General features: G+C 43.0%; 2 protein-coding genes across 9 annotated transcripts in view; one reads left to right on the plus strand and one right to left on the minus strand.

Moving 5' to 3' along the window:
* The window catches only part of slf1 (SMC5-SMC6 complex localization factor 1), a 31,644-nt gene extending 5,735 nt beyond the window's left edge, over nt 1-25,909 (minus strand). For 2 of the 5 annotated variants that reach the window (XM_052067388.1, XM_052067389.1), the window contains exons 1-18: nt 25,562-25,909; nt 24,959-25,075; nt 24,815-24,893; nt 24,436-24,661; nt 24,190-24,343; nt 23,256-23,381; nt 23,098-23,163; nt 22,466-22,612; nt 21,571-21,737; nt 21,098-21,232; nt 20,741-20,894; nt 20,471-20,639; nt 20,154-20,299; nt 19,967-20,064; nt 16,905-16,978; nt 12,150-12,242; nt 10,547-10,729; nt 1,248-1,734 (exon numbers count right to left, since the gene is read on the minus strand). In XM_052067388.1, coding sequence (XP_051923348.1) covers nt 1,248-1,734; nt 10,547-10,729; nt 12,150-12,242; nt 16,905-16,978; nt 19,967-20,064; nt 20,154-20,299; nt 20,471-20,639; nt 20,741-20,894; nt 21,098-21,232; nt 21,571-21,737; nt 22,466-22,612; nt 23,098-23,163; nt 23,256-23,381; nt 24,190-24,343; nt 24,436-24,661; nt 24,815-24,893; nt 24,959-25,075; nt 25,562-25,579 — 2,639 coding nt within the window. In that variant the 5' untranslated portion in view covers nt 25,580-25,909. Of the gene's footprint in view, nt 1-1,247; nt 1,735-10,546; nt 10,730-12,149; nt 12,243-16,904; nt 16,979-19,966; nt 20,065-20,153; nt 20,300-20,470; nt 20,640-20,740; nt 20,895-21,097; nt 21,233-21,570; nt 21,738-22,465; nt 22,613-23,097; nt 23,164-23,255; nt 23,382-24,189; nt 24,344-24,435; nt 24,662-24,814; nt 24,894-24,958; nt 25,076-25,561 lie in introns of those variants that run through there. The other 3 variants (XM_052067391.1, XM_052067390.1, XM_052067392.1) reach the window with 3 other exon arrangements.
* A 54-nt stretch (nt 25,910-25,963) lies between these two features.
* The window catches only part of kiaa0825 (KIAA0825 ortholog), a 106,695-nt gene continuing 104,822 nt past the window's right edge, over nt 25,964-27,836 (plus strand). For all 4 annotated transcript variants that reach the window (XR_007962636.1, XM_052067372.1, XM_052067371.1 and 1 more), the window contains exon 1: nt 25,964-26,324. The gene's annotated coding sequence lies outside the window, so the exon portion shown is untranslated. The remainder of the gene's footprint in view (nt 26,325-27,836) is intronic.

Here is a 27,836-nt window from a genome sequence, read left to right on the forward strand (position 1 = left end):
GCTGCGGTTTATACTAAAATTCACATTTAATTACACCCATGTCGGTTTTACTTACACTGTCATACTTTCCAACTCCCCCGCCTCACACCACACCAAAAAACCCATCGTCTCGTTTCCCAACTAAAATTTTGAAATAAATAAATAATTCACTCACATACACCGCATTGAATAACGAAGGTGAAGAATGTCAAATCTTGTATGCGGCCCGCGGAGTATAACGCTTGGACACCCCTGCTATAAATGAATGTATCATCAGACTGTAAAAGAAAGAAAAAAAAAAAGAAACAACATTTGCACCCACTTGAATGGAGACTATTTTTGAACTCTACGTGTACATAGCTTAGTCCTTATTAACTGAATGTTATATTTTATACTGTATGCTTGTGAATGGTCTGCTATTTTCACTGTAAAGTACGTATATGTATGCCTGCCTCATTTTCCAAGACGTCTTTTTAATTGTGTGTCTGGCTGCAATGTTTGTGCCTGCCTTGCAAACATCACCGTCATGCGTTCAACCGTGACATCATGTGACCGCGGGAAAAGTGCAGGAGCTCAGGTGGGCTCGCTCACTTCAACTATAGTCAATTGTTGTCTCGCGGAAATGAATTGCATCTGATGTATGTTGATGAAGAAAAAAAACATGGTAATACATTGGTTATTATCTTTGCTATGGCTGAATTATGCAAATGTGTCCCCCCCCAGCCACCATTAAACGGCTCGTCTAATGGCTCGAATTAGATTGGCAAAATACTGTATGCTTAAATGAATCGTGAATGCTGCAAGGACAGTAGAGCAAATATTTCAATATTTTATGATGATTTTGCTTATTGCGGCTTGTTGCTACGAAAAGTCAAATTTGACAATGTAGAATGAAATAATACAGATATCAGACGGGAACGTTTCCCCCTGTGTTTAATGAATATAATACCTCTTTGAATTCTGTGAATTCAACTATAGAAAGTTTATTTCCATAGATGATATACAAATATGCATTGAGTTGCGTTATTGAGGTCAGAAATAAATTGTATTTTATTGTGAAATTCAAAAAACATCTAAGGTGACTGTGCAAAACAGAAATTAGCTTGAAGCAACAGAGAATAAATATTTTCTATGAAAAAATAAATAACCCCACTTTTGCTTGTACGTGATGCTGTATTATAACTAACAAAAGTCTCAGGATTTTGAAAAATGATGGCGCACAAATGTGTGCAAAAATATACCTTCTCAATATACCAATATATTTTTACCTCAGCGGGTTTATCTCAGCCAGGAGTATCTTTCCTTCAGATTGCAGATTTTCCAGCATCTGCAAGAGGAGCACCGCATTCTCTCCTTTGGACTCCTTCACCGCTTTGCAGACGTGTGCCCAGTGCGTCCCTCTGGCCATCTCCAGCAGAATCTCGGTGTCGCCCGCAATGCTTATGGCTCGCTGGTCCGTCCAGCCCAATGTCACTCTTGGAAAGGAGTGCGCCTCCAGGGCGCGTGCCAGCGTGCGCCCTACGTCGGTGGAATGCTCGCAGCATGGCGGCCTCTTCTCTCGCTTGTAGCATACGATGAGATGCGCCAGCAGACATGACCCCGCTTCCAGGAGGGCGTGGTTCAACACCGTTGTGGAATTCAGGCTGGAGTCGCCCGCTTGTGCGCTTCGGATAAGTGCCGCCCGCCAATGTATGTCGGTGACGAGCTCCAGCGCCGTACGGCCCTTTTCGTCTGTTTGATGGAGGAGTTCAGAACCTGGATGAGACCATCATATATAATGTATTAGCGCTTAACGATTCTTTTTTTTTCTCATTTATTTGAAATGACATTCAGACACATTTTGGGGGGGAATTTAAATAAAAATAAATAAGCTTTTATAACTCAATTTCTGTTACTGACTCTGAGTCCAATTTTATGGAGTCTGACCGCCAGTGTCGAGCCTGCGAGTCAAGCGGGCCCTTTTGTTTGCGTTTGAAAACAAGCATTTTTTTGCAGACACCTGCTCTCGAGGCCACTTGACTGCTCAGCCTCACCACTTGAGAGCCGAGCTCACAGCTCCATGTGTGACACACAAACAGGTGAAGAGCTGTCAAAAGCCATTTTGGGAGTTGTTGCCCATTGACGCGGCACACTTGTGGTGGAAAAGGTAAAAGGCTACGCAAGTCACTTGCTTTGAAAGTGACACTTCAAAAAAATGGACGGGAACTAATGGCGTGTTCAGTGGCTGTGGTCTGCCAAGGTCAGTGCTCATCTAGGTTGTCGTGATACAAAAAAAAAATGCAATCTGCATAACCATCTACATCGACAAACTTTTACCTCAGTGGGCAAATTTTCAAATGGTCAAACAGGGGCAGCACTCAAGGATGTTAAGAGTGCGTTTGTTCAAAGAGGACATGCGTCAATATCCTTTACCAGAACCAATGTTGTTATCGCCACCTGAAATAAGTACTCATCATTTTGTTCCCACCATACTATCATTTAAAAAGAAAGAAACGTAATGTTCATTCATGCATGCTTAAAAAAAAAAAAAAAAAAAAAAAAAGCTGATACTGGTCAGGCCCACGGGGCGCCGCAGTTCATAGTTCCACCTTAAAAAAAACAGTCATGTTAATGTGATGCGACACTAACAAATTCAAATCATGTCACCTTCGTTCGTGTTCTATTTTAATGGCGTTAAACAAGACTGCGGGCGGCCCGGTATCCAGGGGTTAGCACATCGGCTTCACAGTGCAGAGCTACCGGGTTTGATTCCAGCTCCGGCCTCCCTGTGTGGAGTTTGCATGTTCTCTCCGGGCCTGCGTGGGTTTTCTACGGGTGCTCCGGTTTCCTCCCACATTCCAAAAACATGCATGGCAGGCTGATTGGACGCTCTAAATTGTCCCGAGGTGTGAGTGTGAGTGCGGATGGTTGTTCGTTTCTGTGTGCCCTGCGATTGGCTGGCAACCGATTCAGGGTGTCCCCCGCCTACTGCCCGAAGACGGCTGGGATAGGCTCCAGCACCTCCCGCGACCCTAGTGAGGATCAAGCGGTTCGGAAAATGGATGGATGGATGGATAAACAAGACTGTTGGACAGCGGCAACAAATAGAAGTGAATGGATAATACAGTTAACCCAAACTATTCAAGAGGGATAGGGACCAGGTCCACCCACGGGAAGCAAAACGTCACCTATCATTGACTGGAGGAATGAAAAAGAGAGAGAGAGAGAGAGAGAGAGAGAGAGAGAGAGAGAGAGAGAGAGAGAGAGAGAGAGAGAGAGAGAGAGAGAGAGAGAGAGAGAGAGAGAGAGAGAGAGAGAGAGAGAGAGAGAAATGCTAATATGCAGAGGCCAAACCACAAGCATGTTTGGGTCCAATGTAATTAATTACAGTCGCTATGCTACTCAAACCCGAGTTTTCTTCCAGGAGGCTGTTTCCATCTTGTGCAACTTGCAATTGTTTTCAGGTTGTTGCCATTTTTCTGTCACTCCGATCATATTGCTTTTTTGGCAATGTCGGCGCCGGTCTTACCTCAAAAGGGCTTCTTGCATCCCCTGAAAAATGAGGCCAAATGTTGCTCTGCTCACAAGATGCAGAACAAGACATTTCACAAACAGCTAGCGCAAAAGCGTTAGCATGCAGACACCGTGGGGATGGCGCGAGATGGATTTGCCGGACTTGACCATGTGGAAGCATTCTGATCAAAACTTGAACTTACACAATGTTCACTCAAATGCTCCTAAAGTGCACTGGGGGAAGATAAAAGTCCTTTGGGTTGACCGAATTCAAACATGCCCATTGGTTGCACATGACTGTAAGTGAGTGAAATGTCATTTCTGAGAAGAGGTGAAAGTGATGTCAGTTAACCACATTTCAATCATGTGCAACTGAAAAAATATTTGAAAACCAAGTCAGTGCAATTATCACCTCTGTCTTTGCTATCCTCGTGCAAGTCATGAAACCCCTAACCATTACTGCTAAGGACTGCTTCGGACAGAGACGCAAAAGTGAGAGAGTTCATGACTGGCATGTCATCGTTTCAACAGCAGCTGACAGGCAAGCTGCGAGCGCAGAGATGACGCTCGTGTGGGGAGGCGAGGGGCCCCCGCAGCTTGGCTCTGGGCTCAAATGCATCACACCGATACTGACTGTGCGTCTGATGGTGCCTGAGTCGGCCTGAAAGCTAAATCGGCCTGTGTATGCGTGTGTGTGCGCGTTCATTGTCGGCCTTTTCATTTCCATTTACCACCACTTGTTGACGTTTCATTACATTTCATTTGCACACACAACATGCATTGTACCGTGGTTGAGTGGCTATCGCCTTGATCAGATGCAAAATTGCAACACATGTGTTGACTGGTGTGATTACTGCTTACATCCCTGTTGTCATTGCCTAGCTTTGGATCCTGGGCAGTCAGTAAAAATCCATCCCTTCCATCCATTTCCTATACGTACGCGGCCGTTTCCCTTCGCATTCACGCCACCACAGAGTGACAACTTAACCGGCGCTGCATCAAGTAGCACACCACCAGTTAGCCATGTGCAACAGACAGTTCAGAAAAACGGATTGGAAATGTCCGTTGGGACCCTGCGGCTTGAATTCAGCAACTCCTGCTTCTCAATGCGAGACGCATCATGACAAGGAAATCACTAGGAAGTGAAGTCACAACTGCCTAAAGACGTCATTACTCCTGCTAGCTGGTGTCAAATGATTTCTGTATTGACGGATGTCGCGGACACAACACCACGTTCTGATGACACACCCGCTCCATACACGGTCATGGGACGGCAGTTGAAGTGCATTCGGGTCGACAATGCATGTCACATGTGCTGTGGTGCAGATAAATACAGCACCTGGGGGGATTACACCAGAGCACAGGGTAATTACATCATCCTGCGTTTGTAGGCGTGCGTGGGAGTCCTCTACACCCCTGGCGGAGGTATTCGCATGCTGAGCGAATGCCCCTGCCTGTTCCTCCAACCGGCTAGACGCAATCTACTCATACACACAGCGAGTGTAAAGCCCTTTGGCCTTTAGAGGGCAGGCGAAGACAAGGAATATAAAAGCAAGAGTGGAGGAGGTGGGGGGTGTTAAATTTGGTATAAAAAAGAGGCAGAGTGGAAGGCAAAGAAGATGCAGTGCTGCCTCTTTGTGTCTCTGGTCTGAGGAGCCGCTGCATTCTCCCTTCCCTTCTCACTGCCTGCAAACGGAGCAAGGATGAGTGGGTCAACTGTCCACCGGGAGATGCTGGCTCTATAGCACCAAAAAACCAAGGCCAAGCTCCGTTAACCACAATAGCGGTTCATTGAGTGACATCATGTCCCGTTACAAAGCGTGCCAATCCTTTCCTATAATGTTTCACAAGATTTATTCTTCTTTGTAGAATCTCTCAAAATCATCCAACAACCTCCTCTGCTCTCTCCTCGTTAGTCCCCTCCACAGGTTTTCAATGGGATTGAGGTCTGGGGACTGAGATGGCCATGGGAGGAGCTTGATTCTGTGTCTGGTGAACCCATTCAATATGTATGCATCTGTCATTCATTTTGAAGCTTTTAACATATTTTTGACCAGGGTTGCAAACAATTGCACCAGAAATTGCCCATCCCTGCTCAAGAAAAAGCACTAAAAAAGTTTGAAGTTCCCAGTCATCCATTTCAATTTCGAAGTAGACTTTTAAAACTCGGTGGCCCACCGTCATTGCTATCATTACCACTGCTTGTTTTGCACTCGTTAAGCCACATTAATGGCTCATCGTCAAAAATTACTGTACCCTGTTCATTTTAGAGGACTTTTCAACACTACCAAGGTTATGGAAAGCAAGCGTACCAGTAACACAGAGTCTCTTCACTGGCTTTTTAAGAAGCCTTTGACATTGTGAAGGCAAAGTCAAACTTGTGAATGATCTTTCCGTGGATTCTTCCACTTTGTACACTATCATCACCGTATTCCGCGCTCTCGCTCGTGCGTTGTGATCATTTGGAGGTGAGCTCGGGGTGGCCTTTGGAACTAGAACAATCAAAAGCGCAAAAGCCTACACACACTCCAGGATGCACTCACCTTGTCACTGACACAAGGCTTCATTCATACTACACCAGACGTTCCAAAAGGTTGTGAAAAACACCCATTATCGAGTCAACTCAAAAACTACCTCACTAACCCTCAGGAAGGAATATGAACTTTATTTGCAGATCAAATAGAAAATCCCGTATTTTTATCGTTATCTAATAAAGTAATATTTGGTCACTTTGTGTGTATTTAGTTTTTTTTTTTTTTAAACAACAATTTTTCGTTTCCTAATAAGCCACATTTGAGGTCATTTGGCATTTGTGAGGGCATACAGTTAAATGAATGATGACTTCTCACAAGCGGCATTCATTCTGGACGAAGAGAGGTGAAGCACGACATCAATCTTACGTAATCGGGCTTTACTGTTTTGCCTTGGCAAAGGTCTGTGCTCAACTGAGCTGATCGAGAAGGAAAACAGAGTAAGTGGCTTGTTAATTTCAGTCGTGTTGCTTGGCCTTGGCGGACGTCTACTATTGTACGATGGTTCTGTTTGGGATCTTTATTATCCTCGTATGATTTTTCTATTGGTAATTGGCGAGAATAGACGAATGATGGTGTGAGTCAGTGAAAGAAACACCAAAGACAATTGAGAATAGCACATCGTATGCTCTCTTTCTAATTTGTACGAAAATAAGTGACCCACACCCATACGGGGACCTTCTGAAATAAAAGACTGGCTTATTAATACGAAGACATAAAAATAGCTTTCTTGGCCTCTATCAAGCTTTTCTTTGCAGTTCCCAGTGGCCTTTGTGTTAGGACACATTACGCATGTGTGTGTTTGCAAGTACTGGAATTAACAATCAATGGCTTGTAAAACCTTGCCCCCCCCAAAATAAATAAATAAATAAAACTACAAATTATTGTTGCTTTCTTTTGATTTTTACATCTCCATAAACACGCATGCAAGCACTGGTTTCCCCAAGAAGGGGTCTCACATTCCTCGTGTAGAGTGGAGGTTAACGACAAAGGCAGACTTGGAGAGTGGTCCCGTTTCAGTCTTGACAGGCACCCAACGAATGCACAAAGACCGATTTTGAGGGAGGGGGTCGTTGAATATTTTGCAGTTCACTTGTGATTCTGAAACAGGAAACGTGAAGACACGACTGAAGCCGCGAGCACGCTCTCACCTCTCTAATAGCAAGCCGAGCTCAGTTCGACACCCACTGGGAAATAACGGCAGTGTGCAATGAACTCTCTTTAACATGTTGACAGTGATGAGACCCGTGTGTGTACGTGCGTGTATTTGTTCAATGCACTTTGTGTGCAGTGCGACTGTGTTGCAAGGGTGACTTTCTCCTGCTGTGACTGCTGCTGTGAGGGGGTATCAGAGATGATAAAAGTCCTCCAGAAAATTGGGTTGGGAAGATGACCTTTGAATGTTCTGAATGTTGCGTCACTGTCATAGTAGATATGAACTAAGCTGCCCAAAGGAGGCATATTGGTGCCAATGAACTACGTTCAAGTAAAAGGAAGAGCAGCTTAGTCATTTAGTCAGGAAACAGCCCCGTCGAACTGAAAAGTAAGCCCTGCTTTATTGTATATGCCAACGTTCTCTGGCATACACAGTAAGGTTCCAGACCCTTAGTGTATGTAAACATCGGAGCACAACTAGGAAAGGGAATCATTAACCCCTTTAAGAGGCAGTGTCATTATTTTTGTTTTGAAATCCAAACAAGTAGCAGGTCAACCTGATTCAATGAGTTTTGTACCGCCATGGAAAGAAGCGAGGGACCCCACAAGCCAATATAAGGCAGGGGCACGATGGCTCAATGCCGCTTTATTTCCCCATTGCCTTTTTCCTCATTGACATGCCCTCTGACTGGGTGCGTGTCTGAACTGCACAATACTTGGGTCAATTTCCATTCCAATCAGGAAAAACTGCAATGTGTAAATGTAAATAGGGCTGCCAACGAAAGAGGCACCACACACTCAAGACCCTCGCATTTGCATGCATGCGTGCACGCTAAACTGGACATGGGCAGTCTATCGCGATCATTTTTGATAATTAATTAGTCTAGGTTTTTGTAGATACGCAAATATAAGCACCAAAATACGGGGTGTGTAAATGCCTTCATGCAACACACACACACACAGAGACACAGACACACACACACACAGGTCATGAGGGGTGGCCTTGGGCAATGGGAACACCAAGGGAGGGGAGTGTGTGGGTTAGCCTTGCCCTCAGCCGTGGCATCCTTTCCCTGCCAGCTCCATAAGCCTGGAGGGACCCACCCCACCACGCACACACACAGGCCAAGGCCTCCGAGAAGACAGGCTGACAAAGGGGGTGAGATCACTCCTAAAGAAGTCTTTGTTGGCGTGCCAGTGTCAGTGTTGCCCTCTCTGGCCTGAGCCAAACCTTTGCCAGTTTGGCTCAGCCTGTCTACATGGAAACAAGGATGACAGAGTGAATGATGCACCGGTGGAAAAAAAACCCCCAACAAAACAACGTATAGTTCCAGGAGCCTTAAGCACTAGCACTAGGAAAAATGGGAACATACGTCGAAAGGGCATCTGGCCCACTAATAAGTTTCGATCAGGAGACAGTGTGTGTCTCCATGGAAAATTGTCAAAAAGAAGTCTTAATCCCCAGACCCCATCAAAGGCAATGAAAGTTGCGAGCTCTTTAGGGTTCGTTCAAGGTGGCAAATGTTTGCCAAACGGTCAATGGACGTTCCCTTATACTTTTCTTGTCGCAAGGACATTTTTATGAAAGTGCAAGTAGAAAACAAAAACAAAACGAACTTGTTCGGCAAACATTTTGCAAACATTTACAGCCTTGAATTGACGAGAACGGGCATTTTTTTACCTTAGCCAATGGTTGCAAGTGTTCGCCACTCAGTGGGCTAAGGGGCATTATGTATGTGCATGGAATCACCACCAAAACCACCCCAACAAAACAACAGTAACCAGGTCGGGTATGCCCCCTCAAGCCCAAACTTAAAGAAAGTAGATCAGTCAAAGATGGCCATGCCAACAAGCTGTAATTTAGAAGAAAAAAAAGCCCACTAGAGACGTTAAGAATCTGCAGTCATGCAGGCCGCCTCCTCAAAAGCCGCTAGACAAGAAGGCCATCAAGAGCGAGGGAAAAAGTAGACAGCCAGGAGACAAGTTGAATGGAGAAGCCTGCAGCTCATTTCCAACTGAAGCTATTCTCCTCATCGCTTGTTTTTTCCATTTCTTTTTTTTGTTTTAAAGCTGCGTCCCTGTGAGGAGACCTGACCTACAGCATGCCAGACGTCTGCAACCAGCACACATATAAGCACACACACACACACACGTGTGCGCGCGCACACGCACCCACTTCATCTGTAGCTCTAATTTTACACATAGCAGGCGCTGCTTCTTCCTCTGACCTCTTTTAATTCCCTCCAACTCCTCGTTTCACAGGAAGAGCGGGAAGACAAAGTTAACAGAGAGGGCTTTGTTTTCTCTCCGGGACCAAATAATCCCAGTCTAATTTATTTTTTTTGAGGACGAAGCATGCATTTCTGTTGATGGAGAAAGTCACATAAAATTAAGTATAATTAGTCATGAATATGCAGAGGTGAGCCTAATCTTAAATGACAATACAGTTAAACCTTGAACTGTAAACACTGACTTACTGGTATTTATCGTACAATGTTGCATCGGTTGGATAATGTTATTTAATACTTTTGAAAGGCAGATTTCAAGATTGTCATTTGTAAGGATAATAAAGGCCATTAAAAAATCAAATATGAGACATTTCGGGTGTATTGATACTGTTTCACCATGTTCACACATACTGTAGTTTGTCCCATTTAAAACATACGATGGAGCCTGACTTGCTTTCCTGCGCGAGCAGCATTACATCTTTGAAAGAAAATGTCTGGACAATTCAAAATTCACGTACTATGTGATGCAAAATTCTTGCCTCTCTAGCAGCCTTGACTACAGAGTTGTTGCCAGCGCTCGTTCGGTATCACTCCTCTAGCCACTGATGCAACCTTTGTAAAGCCAATCCAGTTTGGCTTTACGTGGGCAGCAAACCATTTACAATACAATTGGCTTTGCTGATAACTTCGGATGCAGCATTTCATCTGCCAATAAGCTCAGCTGTGTTTTTTTTTTTTGGCCACATCACTTCAAGGCTTGTTTTAGTTACAGCAGCGGTGACGCGCAGCCAACCGCCGCAGTAAATCATTAACTAAATAGCCAATTCCAAAGGATCGGTACTCTTGGAATCTTACCGGCCAGACAAGTGTTTTATTTCAACATTATATGAGTCCTTCAGTGAAATGGGGATTCTGTTTGATGACCGCATAGCAGATGGAAAACGTGAAGACGTTCAACAAAAGTTAACTAAAATCTAATATACAATATAGTAATATCAATCACACCTACATATAACTGCAGGGATTGATGTTCAGACACATAGGATGCCATCAAAGAATCAATTCCTGTTCAGACCACATCAACTTTGGGATATTTGAAGCAGTACCAGCTACGAGAAACCTTTTGTGATCAACTACGCCTCTTTTGTGAGGTTGACCCACCTGCGGCCTCCAGAAGCATTTTGGCGATGTCCATGTGTCCGTTGAGCAGGGCGTCGTGCAGAGGGCTGATCCCCTCCACCACACAATTAATGACAGGGGGAGGCCGGTGACGTAACAAAGCCTCCACGCATGCAGTGCTGCCATTGTTACATGCTTCATGCAGAGGTGTCCAGCCGACGTGGTCTAGATGACAGAAAAAAAAATTACGCTTAAACAATGAGATTGAAAAATAATAATTATAACAACTTTTGCAGGTGAAGTGTAAAATCAAACCATTCAAATTATATTTACAAGGGCTCCTTGATTTACGCCATAACCTAAGCTAATTAAGTATTAAAAGTCATTATTTAGAGTTAATATTTGGATGAAAAACACTTCCAAGGCGATAGATATGAAAAAAATAAATACAATACAGTATGTACGGGCCAGCAGTAACTGTGCCACCTTCTTGTGTCACGGAGAAAACTAATTTAGTGCAACTGCTCCTATCCTCGGAATGCTGCGTGTGGGTAAATCTATTTTTGAAACAGAGAGCTACTTCTTGGGTATGGATTAATACCTTTGGCTACCAGTTTGATACACATTTCTGAAATAACAAATTTGCTGATATTACCATTAATTCTGTTATTAATATTGCACAACAGCAGCCATACAAACTATTTTCCCGATTTGATAAATCCCCCAAAGTGTTGACATCTCCAAATGATCACTTCTACAGCATGTCATAGGAAGTTACAATCTTGTATAATTGCCCACAATTATTATCTGAACTGGCCCGTGGCCCTCATGTGGTCCTTGGGAGATACGGGCACCACGTCAGTCACCCATGATGCACAATATTGTGCGGTTTGACATGCATGCTATATTCTTAAATAAATGACGGACAGAAGAGAAGGTATTATGTTTAAGCTCCCTCCCTCAATGTTAGCTTGGATTTTTCATCTTCTGCCCATATCTTAGCTTCTATGGAAAACATATCAATTGTAGGAAACAACAAATACTGAAAAAAATTGATGAGAATCATGAAAGACATTGTGCAAGTTTCACAAATCTGAACCCTTTAAAATAGACAAATTGAGGATTTATGAGTCCGAAAACAAAACCTCTCACCTACTCGTGAACCAACTTGCATGGGCCTCTTTTTGCCATATAAATTGGAGCTTAGCTCTTCCATAAACCCCCTACTGAGAACCGAGTTCATTTTTTGCTATTAAAGTTTGATTACGAAATGGCAGAAACCTTTCAAAAGAGTGCAACCATTCCATAAATGAGGATGAAATGTAATCATGTTTGACCTAAGCAGACAAAAGAAAGTCATTACTAAACACTAACCACCGAAGAGTGCAGAATCTATCAAGCTGTGCCTCCGAATCCGACTCACTGTTAAAGACACACCCTTTACATTTCAGCAAAAGGTTAGCATAAACGATGACGCGGTCCGTACATTTGATTCCTCATTTTTTGCCTCCTTACCAACTGTGTTAATACGCCCAGGTTGGGGGTGGGGGGGGGGGGTGGGGGGGGGTGGGGGGTGGGTGGGGGTGGGGGGGTGGGGGGGGGTTGATGCTGAGACAGAAGGCGAACGCGAGAAAGAAACTCTTACCTTGAACATTGACGTCGATGCCAGGGCGTGACAGAATGTGAAGTACCGTTTCCACTTGATTCCTCTTGCATGCTCTGTGGAGGAGGGTCTCGCCTACGATCAGGATACACACACACACACACACACACAACAGACAAACACACCCAAAGGACGAGAAGGGACGGACGAGAAGAGAGAAAATCCAAAGTTATGATGCGGCCATTATTCCCGTCTATAGAGTAAATGAAATAATGCGGACATTTTCCCGACGACCCCCGCACTCCAACCCCAAAAAAGACAAAAAGGAGAGCCCGATCTACTAAGGTGCAGGCTGCCAATGAGGACGTGAATTAAGAAGAGTGATTTAAAAAAAAAAGAAAGGGGGAAGCACTTCCAAGGGAAAAAGAGCGTGGAAGAATTTAAACCAGAGAAGGGCAAACTCCCCTTGTGTTTTTTTTTTTAAACCAAATTTGTAGCAACAAAGAACGGACTCGATGGCGAGCGGATAAATGGAAGTGGCGCTAGAGTGGTCGGACTAGCGTGCGGGACCACATATTGCGATTTGAAAGCAAGTTCCGGTCGACAGCCCCTGCACAAAGCCTCCAAAGAGATCCCTAACTGATCCCCGAGTTCAAACGCCCCATTGGGCATTGGCGCTGTCACCATTTAATGTTTAATTAGTCACAGTCACCTGATGGGATTTTTATTGACATTTTTAAATAATTGTTTTCTCATCTGGATCCCAATTCTTCACGTCCTTGAAATCAGACATACGGTATATGAGTGGTCTGCACTTCCCTCTTTGCCTGTATGGCTGAACTTCAAAGGGAAGTTAAAGGCCAAGCATGAGTGGTTTTGTGCTTGGCAGTTTAATACGGCACAGCAAAGACTCGAGTAAATGCTTTACTAGCTCTCCCCAGGACGCCATGCCTGTAGAGGGGCTCCACTCCAGTGCGCACGGGCAAAAAGACAAGGCGGTTCCGGATGGGTGGGAGTTGAGGGTGGTGGTGGGGGGGCTTAGAAACAGGTGGAAAGTACCGGTGCATGCGGTTTCAAAGCTGCAAACAAGGAAGAATGTTGGAAAAGTTGGATCATTTATATCTCAATGAATTAATGTCATCCACATATCACAGGAGGCTAAGCAGTTTTTGAGGGAAATTCAATTCGGAACTCTGATTAGATATTGGAAAAGCTACGTTGATTTGAAAGCTAAACAGCAAGTGTCTTGTTTTGAAGCCAATCACAAGATGAAAATATTTCAATTTAAAAAAAAGTGTCACTGCTGTTTGTCGCTATGTCAACTATGCAGCGGGTTGCAATTTGACAAAAATTATCAACTTTCACTCCACTTTTCAAAAGTTCTCTAATACTATTCTCATGTCTCCACCACGCCATCATTTTCTAAAACATTCCTGTCTATGAAAAAGAAAAATCTGTTTCCAATATACTACTACAATGATGGCAAATTTGTAATTTACACATGGTCAAATCATTTGGATTTCAAGTTATGTTTAGATTTTAAAACATCTTAAACTACCGGCTGGGGAATGTCACGGCTTCATTTTTTAAGGCATTACACAAACAAATCCACATGTTTGTCACACATCAGTAGCAACAAGAAGTGATGTAAAATTGTAAGCTATTTCCACACCCACACAAAACAGACGGTTTGAAGGAGCTTGGCGCAAACCTGCAGGCTCTAATGAGTAAGCACTACTATGATTTCTATGCCGAGTTGTGTGCCATTACTGAGCCCTAAAACGCTGTGATTAAACACCCATTTCGCTACACCCAGTGTGTACACATTCCCGCAAATGCCAGAGCCAATCCGCACTCTGTTAAATCACTTTAATGGCTCCAATTTGGACACAACGCTTCTATTATTGGGGTAATTGCATACTCAGCATTTACAAGCACGGAAAGGATAAATTTGCCTGTCCTTTCTATAAATTCCCTGTTTCACACTTGAATAGAAATGTTCAAAGTGTGTGTTGCTCTTTACGTCCCGCAGCCAGAAATACTACACTCCTGTTAAGTGTCGCTTGGCCCGCCAATCCTTGAGCTTTTTTTTTTTTTTTTTAACAACGTGTTAGAAAAGTAACATTGGCCAAGTAGGTACTGTATTCAAACAAAATACACAATGTATCAATTCACACGTGATACCTTCCAGTGGTAAATGAGTTCATGTTGCCAAATACAGCGCAACCTACCGGTGCGTGGTCAAACCAAATCTGTTCTGGGGTGCAGGTCAACTCTTCATCAAGCTCTAATATTAAAAATATTATTTCTATTTGGAGAATTTTTTACGGTGGACCGGTAGTCCAGTGGTTAGCACGTCGGCTTCACAGTGCAGAGGTACCTGGTTCGATTCCAGCTCCGGCCTCCCTGTGTGGAGTTTGCATGTTCTCCCCGGGCCTGCGTGGGTTTTCTCCGGGTGCTCCGGTTTCCTCCCACATTCCAAAAATATGCATGGCAGGCTGATTTAACACTCTAAATTATCCCTAGGTGTGAGTGTGAGTGCGAATGGTTGTTCGTCTCTGTGTGCCCTGCGATTGGCTGGCAACCGATTCAGGGTGTCCCCCGCCTACTGCCCGGAGACAGCTGGGATAGGCTCCAGCACCCCCCGCGACCCTAGTGAGGATCAAGCGGTTAGGAAGATGAATGACTGAATTTTTTACATCATAATTGAAGCTGAAATATTGTTAGTGAAATACATTTCCAGAGTTGTGGCACATTGGGCAAGTGATGAGCACATTCGCCTCAAAATTCCGAGGTTGGGGGTTTGAATCCTGGCTGCGGTCCTGCATGTGCATTTCTCCAGGTACTCCATCTTATTCCCATATTCCAAAAACATAGATGTTGGTATTGTAGCCAGTTCGGGTTTACCTTTCGCCCGAGGTCAACTAGAGGGTGCAGCGGATTAGTAATGATGTCAGGAGACTCCGGAACTTCCTTGACCATCAGCTTAAATGAACATCAGACCTCGTTTTGATGAACCACCTCTCCTACGCTCGTCAAACAATCCATACTATCTGTGTCAGGCGTGCACCAGCACAGCATGACTTTCCTTGTGTGAGTGCACCTTGAATGTACGTAGCCTGAATGGTAATCACAAATCATTAAAATCTGTTGCAAGGTCTTCATAAACCCATTGCAATGTCGTTTTAGAAAAAGCGAACTCTAACCGCAGGATTTAATAATCTTACAGGAAGCTGGTTCAGTAAGGAGGAACAGAACATTTCCCACTGAAATGATAAATACTTCTGGATGTGTATTTGGCTTTTACAAACTCACGTGATGGCTTAAAACTTAGTGAAGCGTTTTATATGAAACACAAACAGTACTATAATATGCGGTGTGAATTTTATCTCAGATGTTTTGTTTGCGGTACAACATGACGCTTAACACCAACTACTCAGCGCTCAGCGACACATTTTTGCAGCTGAAATCTCTGCTGAGATTCCAGAAGCAAATGTGGAACTCAAACAGAGAATCGCCTGGAAAAAAAAAATCCACTTCCCTTGTCTGCTACTTTGACAAAGATATGTGATTGGAGGGGGGGTCCATGGAGGAAACGCAGAAATACATATAAGCCAAGCGAGTTTCTACATGTTGGTGGAGGCAAAAAAGGGGGAAGGAAGCGGATGAGGATGAGAAGGCGAGAGGGGAGAATGCTGTGCCGATGGTTCATCAAAAATTAATGGCCACCGCATTGGCATCGATATCACGTAGTGGAAAAACAACACATGCCAAACGCCTCAGTGCTCCCTTGCTCCCATCCCCCCGTTGCTCTCCTTCACCTCCTCCCCTCCAGCATGGGGCCTTTCTGATCAGGTGAACCTGGGGAGATATGAGCTCTGACACCTTTGAGAGTTCACACTGAGTGCCACGGCTTGAATTGCAGGAAGTTCCACCACTGTATCCGCTGTAATATCTGGAGCACCGCCTCCCCACCCCTAATTGCTGCATTTAATGGCCCAATAAAAGGAGATGTGAGGGGACACAGTAAGCGCTAATATGCAGTATTGGTTACTGCGTGAAACATATTCCCATCCACGGCATTTACTTGTTCATCTATTACAATGGAGTCTTCATGTCCAAACGTCCCTAAAGTTGTCTGTTAGCAAACAGGAACAAGGTCCTGGCGGTAAATGTGCCTCAAAAGTTGAACTTTGTGGGACTTCAGCTCAGTGAGCAGAGTACAGGTGTCAAAGCTAAGGGCCGTGGGCGAGATTCAGCCCACATCATTTTACATGGCCAACAAAAGCAAATCAAAGCATGTGTTTACATCACATTTCTCTCTAAATTTGCACTTTTAATAACAATGAGATGCATTACATACATTACACACAATGGCATTAAAAACTGCACAATAGTGAGCCAACTATGATCATTGTGATTTCATAACTAGTTTTATTTGTTCTACGCTCGTAATAATGTGATGAGGCACAAAAAAAATTCTAACAATAATTTGACAACCCTGAAAAGGAATACAAAGTCTAACAAAAGTATGTTTTGTATCCTCAACAACAACGAGAGGCTGAATTGAGCAGCACAACCGTCCTTGCAGTCGACTAGAAGCGAGCGATGCACATCTCCATGCATTTATGTGCTCTATATTAAACGTAAAGTGATGACACCACCATCATGGCTCTCTCTTTATTGATGACCCAGTGCAGTGCATCAGTCCATTAAAAGCCCACTTCTTGCAAATGTGCAGCGACATTGGCAACTGTAGTGTGTGTGTGTGTGTGTGTGCGTGTGAGAGAGCTCTACCTGCTGCATTAACTTTGTGGAGGCCTCTCGGGATGCATTCATTCTCAGATTCATTCTCCACTGGGCTCAGAGTTCTGGACGGGACACAAAGGACACAGTCAAAGGCTTTTTATGGAAATAGGCATGAATACACCAAGTACTAATTCAATAAGAAATTGCCCATGATTCACATTAACAAGTCTAAAGTTTCAATGGCTGACCATTTCACTGTGGCAGGGTGGGGAACATCATTGGGGAACATTAATCAATCCCCATTAGCGAATGGATTCCTCATGGAACTGTATTATATCAAATCTTTCACACCCCTCCTATTGGGAGACGACTCATACACGTACGCGCGCGCGAGCACGCAAGCACATCTCAGCACACCCATTTTTTTTTTCTTTTCCAAAGCCCTTTTCCTCCTACTTAACGCCTCAAACATAGACACCGAGGATTCTAACGGAGCGAGCACATTAAGAGGAATAACTAGTGAAAGAAAGTGAAGCCTCTTCAAAGTAGCGGCGTGCTAATAGCTGTGGGCTGTCACTAGTCCTGCGAGCAGGTATGCGGGATCTGCCTGCATGGTGTCTGACAGGTTCGTGCGTGTGTATTGCGCGCAAGCGAAATGCTATCAGTATTACAGGGGGGCGGCTTGTACGCTGGTAATTGGCTTGTTTCAGACGGCAGGAAGGTGCTCCCAGCAGTGAGGAAGAAACACACGTCCTGTCACGTTGCTTGTTATTAGCAGGGACAAGGCGGAGGAGACACGCGCTCTACGCTCCGTGTGTGTGTGGGGTGGGTATTTGAGAAAGAGAGTCCAAGCAAGAGTCAGCCATGTGTCGCCCGTGCACACCCTGTCCGTGACCACTGGTTGATGAGGAGGCTGACAGGATGTGGCTTACGAGTGTACACTTGCCTTGCTTCCTTTTGGAGCACAGCATGCTAGCTACTCTGAGCCTGAGGCCGTGTGCACCCTTGATAGCCTCCTTGCTCGAAATGCAAACCACTGTGGTCGCACAAGGACATTCAGACAACACTGCTTTTCTTCATGCTCGATTTTATTGCAACGAGCATAAATGAATAGCTCAGGACCCAGCTTGTGTGCTCAGCGGAGGCAGCACTTGGCGGTAGCGCTGAATGCCGCATTAGGTTTCGTTAAATGGCTTCGGGAATTTATTTATTTGCACAAAAGTGCAAACGATTCTTGGTCCATTGCGTGGAACTGATTTTGGTCAACTCTTCAAGCAACTACTGAAAAATCTAATGCACACTTTGTTACATGGTTTGTAATAACTGTTCTTGTTTTGACGGGTTACGCAACCTTGTTGCTAAAAGTTGAGTATGGTTATACGTTTCCACCAGTTCCACAGTGGTAAAGTTGAAAAGGTAAACTAGTGAGGTGCTGAAAAGCGGTATGATCATGGATTAACAGTGGTTATTTTGTTGTTTGTAAGTAATGAAATACAAAAAATGTCGAATGAACAGAAACGGGTGCTCAACAGCCAGTCTGCATTTCAACATTTCGATGCATTTTGATGTTGGTCAAACACTTGAGTTCAATCAAGACAGGTTCAGCAAGGTCAGACTCTTGAGCTCCTTTTACACATCTAACATTTCTCCTGACTTTCATCTTCTGTTCTAAAAATAGTTTGAGAAGAAACCCAAACTGAAACCATTTACCATCACGAGCTGCAGTCACATTTGGCCTATTTATATTTTGACGCTTGCTAAATGCCTTGTGTCACAATTGCTCCAACAATAAACACTGAGGATATTTTACATAAAGGCTTCTTAAAATACACACAGTGCCTCGTTGGAAATGTCTGTAATCAACAGAGCGAGAGAGAGAGAGATTTCCAGACAAAAGATGTGTTAATTGATGATGAGAGTCAATGTTCTTTAAATATATATAACCAACCTTCAGCCATGAAATGGAGGAAACAAGATTTCCTTTGGGTTTCTGTTCTCAATTCATCACACACTTTGTCATTTTAATTTCATTCATTCTTTCAGGGTCAAATGATTGCGCGTGGCCCTCGGCACTTCTTTATCTCCTCCGCACACATTGCCTTTGCTCGTTTGCGTCGCCTCACGCGTGCGAACGAATATAACGCAAGCTTTGGATTGGCAACAGAGAGGAGGAGGCGAGCTGTGATGTAAAAGAAGAGCGGAAAGGAGGGATGGCAATAGAATGCGGCCAATGCATGAACTAGTAGCCTTTACATGAACCTGCTCCCTGATGACTCCTGCCCTTCTCCAGGCCAACTACCTGCTGGTGGAACAGCAGATGTCTGGTATGGGGTACAAAGAGAATGTGTGTGTAATTACATTCAAGATGGCAAAGAAAGATTCAGTATGCGAGGGAGGATTATGAAGGGTAGAGATGGGGCTGAAAGCTGAGTCGGCGGTCGTGTAAGAAGACCCGAAGAGAGTTCGTCTGTGTGCGTGTGTGTGTAACCTCTCTTTGTACTCCTGCTGTCAGCAAGCATGCACAGATAAGATCAGACCTGGGCATGACCCATCACATGCCAACTCCTCACGCTCTGTCTGACCTCCATTTGCCTCGCTGCCTCTGCCCCGCCATGCATCCTTGCTCCTCACGCCCTCTCAAACGCACAACTATCTCCAGGTGTTCTTTTGTTCCATTATACACACACGTTTCTTTCTGCTCTTTTCAATTTCCCATGTTTCCCGTGAGCCTTTTGAAAGGCGGACCGTCGACGGGGACAAAATTGAAAGTGGAGGCAGAAACTGGCTCTATGCATCCCACCATATATTATAATTTAGTAACACATATTTCGGAGGCATTAACATACAGACATCGTAAGTGAAAGTAAGGCTAATGAGCATTAAAAAAAAAGAAAAAAAATAGATGAAGAGAAATCAGTTGGTTGGCTATTGTCCAACGCTTAGGGGAGATAAGCAAGGGAAGCAAAATTTATCACTGGACCCTACAAAGACGATCATTCAAAGTTAATATCTGCAGTCCACTGTTGATCCAGTGTTCTTCTGATTGATGTTTTCCAGAAAGCGTGTTCCCAATGAGATTGAAAGTGATGCAGACAGGTCCTGTAACTTACCCGCTGTTGGTGTTCAGGCTCACGCAGTTGTTGGTAGTGCTCTGTGTCCAGCTGTGACACTGAGCTAAGAGCCCCAGCGCAGGCAGATAGGACAGCGCCTGCCATACAGGTAGACCACCCATGTTGGAGGAAAGTAGGATGGGAAGGAATACAAAAAAAAAAAAAAAAAATCCAAAGAAGGACATACCATTTTCTTGAGAGAGAGAGGTCCACCATCCATTCTTATTCCATTTTTGCAGCAGATATTCCTGAATATTGCATCCACCAATACCAGTTTAAGCCTGGTTGATGAAATTCTGGCAACCATCTCAGTTAAGACTTCTGGAGACAGATCTATGGGACAGACCACCACGGATATACCTGTATTTCCATTGCCCACATACAACATAACTGGATGCACATCAATTTTTCCACATTAAAACAAATAAAAATATATATTTTTATTCAATTTTACTTTTATAGTAAACTGATTAAATAGCTATTGTGTCTGCATTCAGTCCTTACATTGGCTTGTGATGGCAAAGTGCTCTGCTAGGTCTTTCAGTCCATTTTCTACAAGCTTCTGGTTTAGTTTGAAGTGCTGTGTACACCAAAACTCCACCAACACCGAAAGAAGGTCCAGTAGGATGGTGAGTAGATGCGTTGTGTACTTCTTGTCGCCGTCAGTGTGGTCCTGTGGGAAGAGGAACCACAGCTTAGCTTGGCAAACTCAAAAGAGCAGGAAAAGGTCAGGTCAGATCACCACCAATGTGACCCATATTCTAGAATATTTACCTCAGAGGCGGCCTGCGTCGTGAGCTGGACAAGCTTTTTTACGGCGTGAGACAAAAGAGTTGAACGTTCCCACACAGTCCAGAAGGTTCCATAGAGCAACGAACCTGATATGGATCCCTGATAGTCTCCTGGTTCTGGAAGCTGCCTGAAATCTCTAAGGGAAATGTGAGTTCACCTTAATTATTACTTTTTCAAGACAAAACGGGGACTAAATTGACAATTGCATAAATAGACTTATTTTACAATGATGCGACTTTACGGATTATACATTTTCTGAAACTCCTTTCTCGGTACAGTTAAACCCTGTACGAGATCTTTCACATCTCCCAGGTTTCATAGGGCATGCTAGGTCTGTACCCCATGTTGATGGAGTGCAGTTCCCCTTGGAAGAGCTTGAGAAAAAATGCCACCACATCACTGTGGAAGTGTAAGAGCGTTGGCAGTGCCGGCCCAGGGAGCTGGTGACAAGTGGCCTCACTTGACAGGCAGTAACTATAGGGACAGACACAAACGGGAAGCAACACTGTAGCATTTGGGATATTTTAAAGAACATTGGTACAACATCCATTTTCTAAGCCACCACCAGTACTATCCTATTTAGGGTTCACGTCAAGGTAGGGCCTAGGGTCTATCCCACACTAGACTGGCCTGGTAATCATAGGGCAATATAAAAATACGGAACTGAGAAGAAAATTGAGGGCATTCCAGGTGAAAGCAGGGGAGATATTCATTTTCAGTTTTTAAAAAAGTCTTGCTTAAATGCGTGGTTTTCACATGATCGGGGGGGGGGATTTGGAGATGGAATATCACTCATAAAATTGAAAGTGTACCTTATGGCTGTCTCTAGAAAAGGCCACATGCCCATCTTGCAGCGAGGGCACTGCAACACGCAACCGTAATACTCCTTGAAGGTGGGAGACATCCAAGGAGGGTTGGTAATGAGCAACCTGTGCATGATTTGTCGGAAGCTATTTAAGAAGATAGTTGTGGCGCTACCCTGAGATGGAGGGTAAAACAAGAAAAATAAATAAATAAGAGGTGTCGATGTTACTTTGAGTAACAACAATATTGACTCTGGTCCAGTTTTATTATTTCCAATGAAGACTTTTTGGCTGGTTTTACAATGCAGTTCCAAGTGGTCAACTCCAACTTAATGCCAATATCCCCATTTATATATTCATGTCAAATTACATATATCCTTTATGGCCGTGTACGCTACACATTAAACAATCCACACAAGGAGTTACCCAAATTGCATGTATGTACATGGAAGTTACCCCATGCGTCAACGGTCTATGACAAGACAGCAGTAAACAATAGACTTTATACGATCAGGGATTTTGGGGTCGATCAGCCGTCCGAAGGTTTGAAGATGGAGCAATTTATCTTTTTAAACAACTTGTATGTTTACGCTAGGATCGACCCCCACCATAGCAATAATCCATTGGAAAAAATATTATTTAAACCCAAAAAGTTAGTCAAAAACACGCTGACAAACATTAAATGAGCATAGTAATAAACATGTAATATGTACATGTTGACAATGTCATTATCGGATATTAATGAAGGAAAAAAAAAGCATTAAAAAATATCAGTATTGTGTCATTTGAACCATGCACTGTAAATAGACACTTAAGGAGTTCTGTAACAGGTTATGCAGTGTTTTCTACCCTGAGGCTAATGCAGCGGCTGAGAATGGACACGGTCCGGTAGTTCTAGTCCTACCTGCTGTGCGTAATCAATCAGAGAAACCAGGTATTGTGCTGGTGGCAGAATCCCCGGGAACAATGTACTTCGAATTGTGTCCAACGCTTCAATGAAGAGGCCGCACTCTATCATGGTGCTAATGTTGCTGAAGTCAGTTTCAGTTGCCTGAAAGAATAAAAGAATGGCGATAAAATGAAAGTCCTATGTAAAAGAAGAATAGGAAAAGTGGTTCAAACAGTGAAGGAAAGTGGGAAAGTTGTGGGCGGAAGCGTCATGGAAATTGGATGTGTTCGGCCATCTTAAGTTCTTGGGGGTCATCCCTAATTGTCAGTTCTTGCCAAATAGCGTACGGACTCCGAGGGTAGGGAATGGAAATACGCAAGCGCTAATAATAGCAATGTGATAGCGATCTGCTTGGGACAGATACAGACAGGACAGAATCGTTAATAGGTATGCCAATCAAAACACCAAGATCAGTGGTTAAACTGGTGACCTGAGGACAACTCGCCCTTTGCTCTCCATGTCGCCTTTCCAATGAAACGTATGACATGAATGAAATTGAATGACCTGATCTTCTTAATGAAGCACATGGTAATTTTGGAGCTGTACAGTACCATAGACGTCGAATGACAACAAGTGGGAATGTCTACCTGTGACAGAGGCTGATGGGGGGCGTGGTTATCAAGAAATTCAAGGAAGAGCAGTCTTGGGTGGCTCTAAAGAATAGATCATAAAATAAGCATTAGCTGTATTGTGCTTGGTGAAAGGCCATATGCAATAAAACCGTGCTTCTCTTGAGCGTGCGCACCTCCTGTTTGATGGCGTGCTCCCTGAGGTCTGCCTCCAGTTGAGAAAAGTCAACATCAACAACACTGGGCTCCGTTAAGTCATCATTAACATCCGTAATGTTGAACTTCATGTGAAGAAAATTGCTCTGACAACGTAAAAAAAAACAACCTTTCAAATCATCACATTTTATTTTGATCGATTGTACAGTATGTGATATGGGAAAATCACAAGTAAATCCACTCAATGAATGAATGATTAAAAGAATGATTAAATGAATGAATGACTGAATGAATGAATGAATGATTGCCAGGACCAACTAATCTTACTCGGGATTTGCACCTAATTTTGCGCCATCACAGAAATTAGATTTTTTTTACATCCCACATCTTTCATGATTTTCAAATTAGGATTAGTAATTAATAATCACCCAGCCCTACTTTTGCTGCTTTTGAGAATTCGGCTAAGGTTGGTCGAAATACCTTATTCAAAGCAGAAGGTGTCTGCAGCCATTCATAAACACTGCAACACTTCAAAGAGACACTCGAAAGCTTTATGAAACATTGCTCTATGACATACAACCTGAAGATGCTACAAGTAGAATTAGCTACAATTGGCTAGCAACCAGTTCAGGGTGCATCCCGCCTACTGCCTGAAGAGAGATGGGATAGGCTCCAGCACACCTACGACCCTTGTGAGGATAAGCGGCTGAGAGAATGGATATATGGCTGGAGTGGAACTAGTTAGCCAAAAATAACAGCAAATCTATCATCAAATACAATAAAAGAGCAAGTGAAACTGAAACAGTAATATGCACCATGCATGCGTATTTTTGAGGGAGGCAGAAAAACTATTAACTCAAATATATTTAAATTCAACATAAAATTACATTTTTGAGAGAATGTAGTTGCGACAGGACTATAAAATGCAACTTTTATTGATTTTATGTGACTTACCTCAAAAAGGTACTGGACGATGTGGCTTACAGGGAAACAAGGAGAATTGTAGGTAATTGCTTCCGGTGTGAAGGGCTTGGCTATGACGTGAGTGATGGAGGCGTGAAAGGGAGGAGGATAGCTGTATACTGTGGCGCTACCAGCTTCCAACAACCTGGTAAATTAATTCAAAATGAAACTTTATGAGTGGCTTATATTCATTCATTCCAATGTTTTAAAATAGTATTTGCATATCATCCAACCAACCGTTTGAACATGACTGAACGGGATGAATCTTGGATCATGAGAAGAACCATCCAGCCTTGGAAGGCCCCTGTTATTGCACCACTCGTCACCTTCTCCCTCCATTGTCTAACGGGATAGAAGGCAGACATGGGATCTGTGGGAACGGCCACCTCATAGGGCCCCTCTGGGAGCCAGGAACGATTCCTAACACTGTCCAAAACATAGTTTGGAGTGACAACCCACTTTCCTGGTAAGAGAGAAAGAGAAACAGAGCAAATGTGATTAAGTGGATGAAACATGTTATTTGGTTTCCTGGCCACAATAATTAACTCCGTAGCTTTTCTTTTTTCTTTGGTATAAACAATCATGTAATGTATGTTTCACTTTCACTATGACTAACCTGCGGCACAAAAAGCCAGAAATTTCTCACTGGCCAAAACTTGAGGGATTATTAAATGGGTACCAGCATTTTGGTAAACCTGAAAAAAAAAGATTAATCTCCAACTTGATTTGCAAAGACTTGTATATGTTTCTAGCTACTTACAGAAGTCCCAACATATTTCCCACCCAATTGATGAATTCCCCGGAGCAATGCTCTCTTCTTGTCACGATTTTTGATCCCAGAAATTTGGAACACGGGAATGCACCTCTCCATCCCCAACTGAGAAAACAACACATCATCATCAGTCATTATTAGCAAGCATTTTCCTCGATAAATACAACAGCGTTCATATAGAAGTTTGACTTCATGACACCCTTCACCACGGCTTAATATGGCAAACTAATTTCTTGGGGGTGGGGGATTAGCTCATTCACTCCCAAAGACATACACATACATATGTGTATGTCTTTTATTTATGTGTGTGTGTGTGTGTGTGTGTGTGTGTGTATGTATGTATGTATGTATGTATGTATGTATGTATATATATATATATATATATATATATATGACCTTTGTGAAATAACGTGGCTCACTTTAAGTGCATGTAAAAGTGTTTTGAATAGACGGAAAAACACTGTCACTGCACAAATCGGCTCGATGTCGTTTCAATACTCATAAACGCAATATTGATTTGCCGTCATTCGTCACTGTTAACTGCCATTTCCCGCCAATTTCTCAGTTTCTTCATACGCGCTCACACCCGACCTGCGTTAACTCTGACATTGAAACAGTCACCTTTCCGTATCCTGCTGTCTCTTGGCGAGTAAATTTAAAGTGTGACAACCGCTGAAAAACAAGAACCGCGTTAAATCATACTCGAGTTTGGCTCCTCTCATGTCATTGGTGTGTCCGGATAGATTCACTACGCAAAGATTCGTAGGGCATTGTCTCCAAAGACAATATATATTACCGTTGTTTCGCAGAAGCGGTGTCAGTGTAGTTTGATTGAAAAGTATATTATTGTCTAATAAAAATAATAAATATCATTCCTTCGTTTCAATAACTTAAAATACCCCTTTTACGGTCGTTTTGAAGCTGTTATCCCCCATTCAATCCCAAAATGAGCGGCTCCGTTAAACGGAAGTTTTTTGCTAAGCATTTCCGGGTTGTTGTCATGGACGCCTAAAATGTCTGAAATAACAACGACGAGAGAGAACACAATATTCGTTGATTAACAAGGATCATTTATCTCCTGATACATTTGTAATGCATTTTGGAAACAATACATGATCGTTTTTTTTAAATCTACGATTAGCGGCCGTGGTTGAAACGGAAATATTTATCGGAATTCTTTAAAGCACAATCGCGTAACGGTGTCAGCTTTATTTATTTTCAAGTAGAATTCGATAATTTTCACAATTTCACAAATCTGCTTGTGCTAAATTGTTTGGAGATGAAGTTTGCGTGTCGCCGTCGGGTTTCGTATTTCATCGAGAGGAGATCCTAAAAGGAGGTTCTCATATGGAAGGTAAGAATTACTGTAACATAATTAGTTATCGAAAGCGGTGTCTGTAAATATTCCCAGGAGCGTTCCAACTTTTCAAACCAAGGTCACTCCACCTCGGGTGTATTGCTAACCATTAGTCAAAATGTATTAGATAGTATGTGATGTGCCAAACCGAATAAAAAAAATATCTTAGCCAGACGTGTTGAGAAATACTGACACCAATTGTTATGTTCACAATGTTATTTGATGTAATCTGACGATTTTACTTATTATTACTCATTACCTGTATACATTTACGTGAATTAATCAAAAATTGCCCAGCGGCTTATTTTACTGTTACTTTAAAACAGAGATGGGCAATTGACAGCCCAGATAATAATCTGAGTGGCCGCTTGATTAATTTAAAATACATAAATAAATTGAAATGAATACAAGAAATTTTATTGGGCTGACATTATAAACATGGTTCGTGAATACTTGCAGCTTGGCACCATTCACAGTTTTTTTTCTAATTTTTTCTTATTTATTTTTAAGATTTTGTGTTCAAATGTTTTCCTGCCCTGTCAAAGAAGTATGCCTGTCAGTGCATATATATTGCATCATGCCAATTTCACACAATAAACCACATACCATGAAATACATGACTGTGTTTCCAAATGGCTTCTGCTGTAGTGTTGCTTAATACAGTTGATTGAGGATTATCTTTCTTTAAGAGTTTCACACACAGTGCTATTCTTAGCTGCGACAAATGTCACTCACCTCTGATGCTGTAAAGTCAATAGAAGGGCTTTTTTGGATGTCCTGCCCCGTTGAAACAGTGACCGTGAAACTATACACCTCTAGACGCAAGAATAATATAAAACCAATGCAGTATTATTGTTTCCAAATATACACCTGTTTAATTCATGGTGTTGCCTTATTGTTCTGCTAGGTACACTTTTTAAACCAATGTTGACATTGGCTCGACATGCTCTAAGTGGCTTTAAAGTGGCGGCCTGGGGGATGCGCTGCTAAATATTTTAGTACAGACTCATTCCTTCAAATGGGCCTCTGCGTTAGCCTGGTTGCGGAACAGGAAAGAGTGATCATATTTTGTGTGTGTGTGTGTGTGTGTGTATGTGTGTGTATACAAGACATGCACACTCATTCTCTAATAGCTGTTGAGTTGATGTGTCAAGCAGGCAAGTGTCTGCTCCATCAGTCCCAATTGCAGCACTGGGAAGCACACTAGGGTGCCTTCAACATCTGCTTTGTAAAGAGCTAATGACACCAAGACAGACAGCTGCATGTTTTAAAGTGCTGTACTAATAAGACCATTTGTGCTGTCTTCACTTTCAAGGCACTTCATTTGGTACTCGTGCATACTGTAGTAATATTATTAGTTAGTTTTTTTGTATTGGAGCTCAACAGACTGCATGTTTACCTATAAGTCGGTGAATGTGATCTGTTTCTAAATGTCTCTTTTTTTGACTCAACATTATTTGAAATTGTTTATTGATCTTATTGTTTGTGCTTTATTGTAACTTTGTAGTC

This window comes from Hippocampus zosterae, chromosome 6 (assembly GCF_025434085.1).
Source record: "Hippocampus zosterae strain Florida chromosome 6, ASM2543408v3, whole genome shotgun sequence".
In the NCBI taxonomy this organism is placed as follows: domain Eukaryota; kingdom Metazoa; phylum Chordata; class Actinopteri; order Syngnathiformes; family Syngnathidae; genus Hippocampus; species Hippocampus zosterae.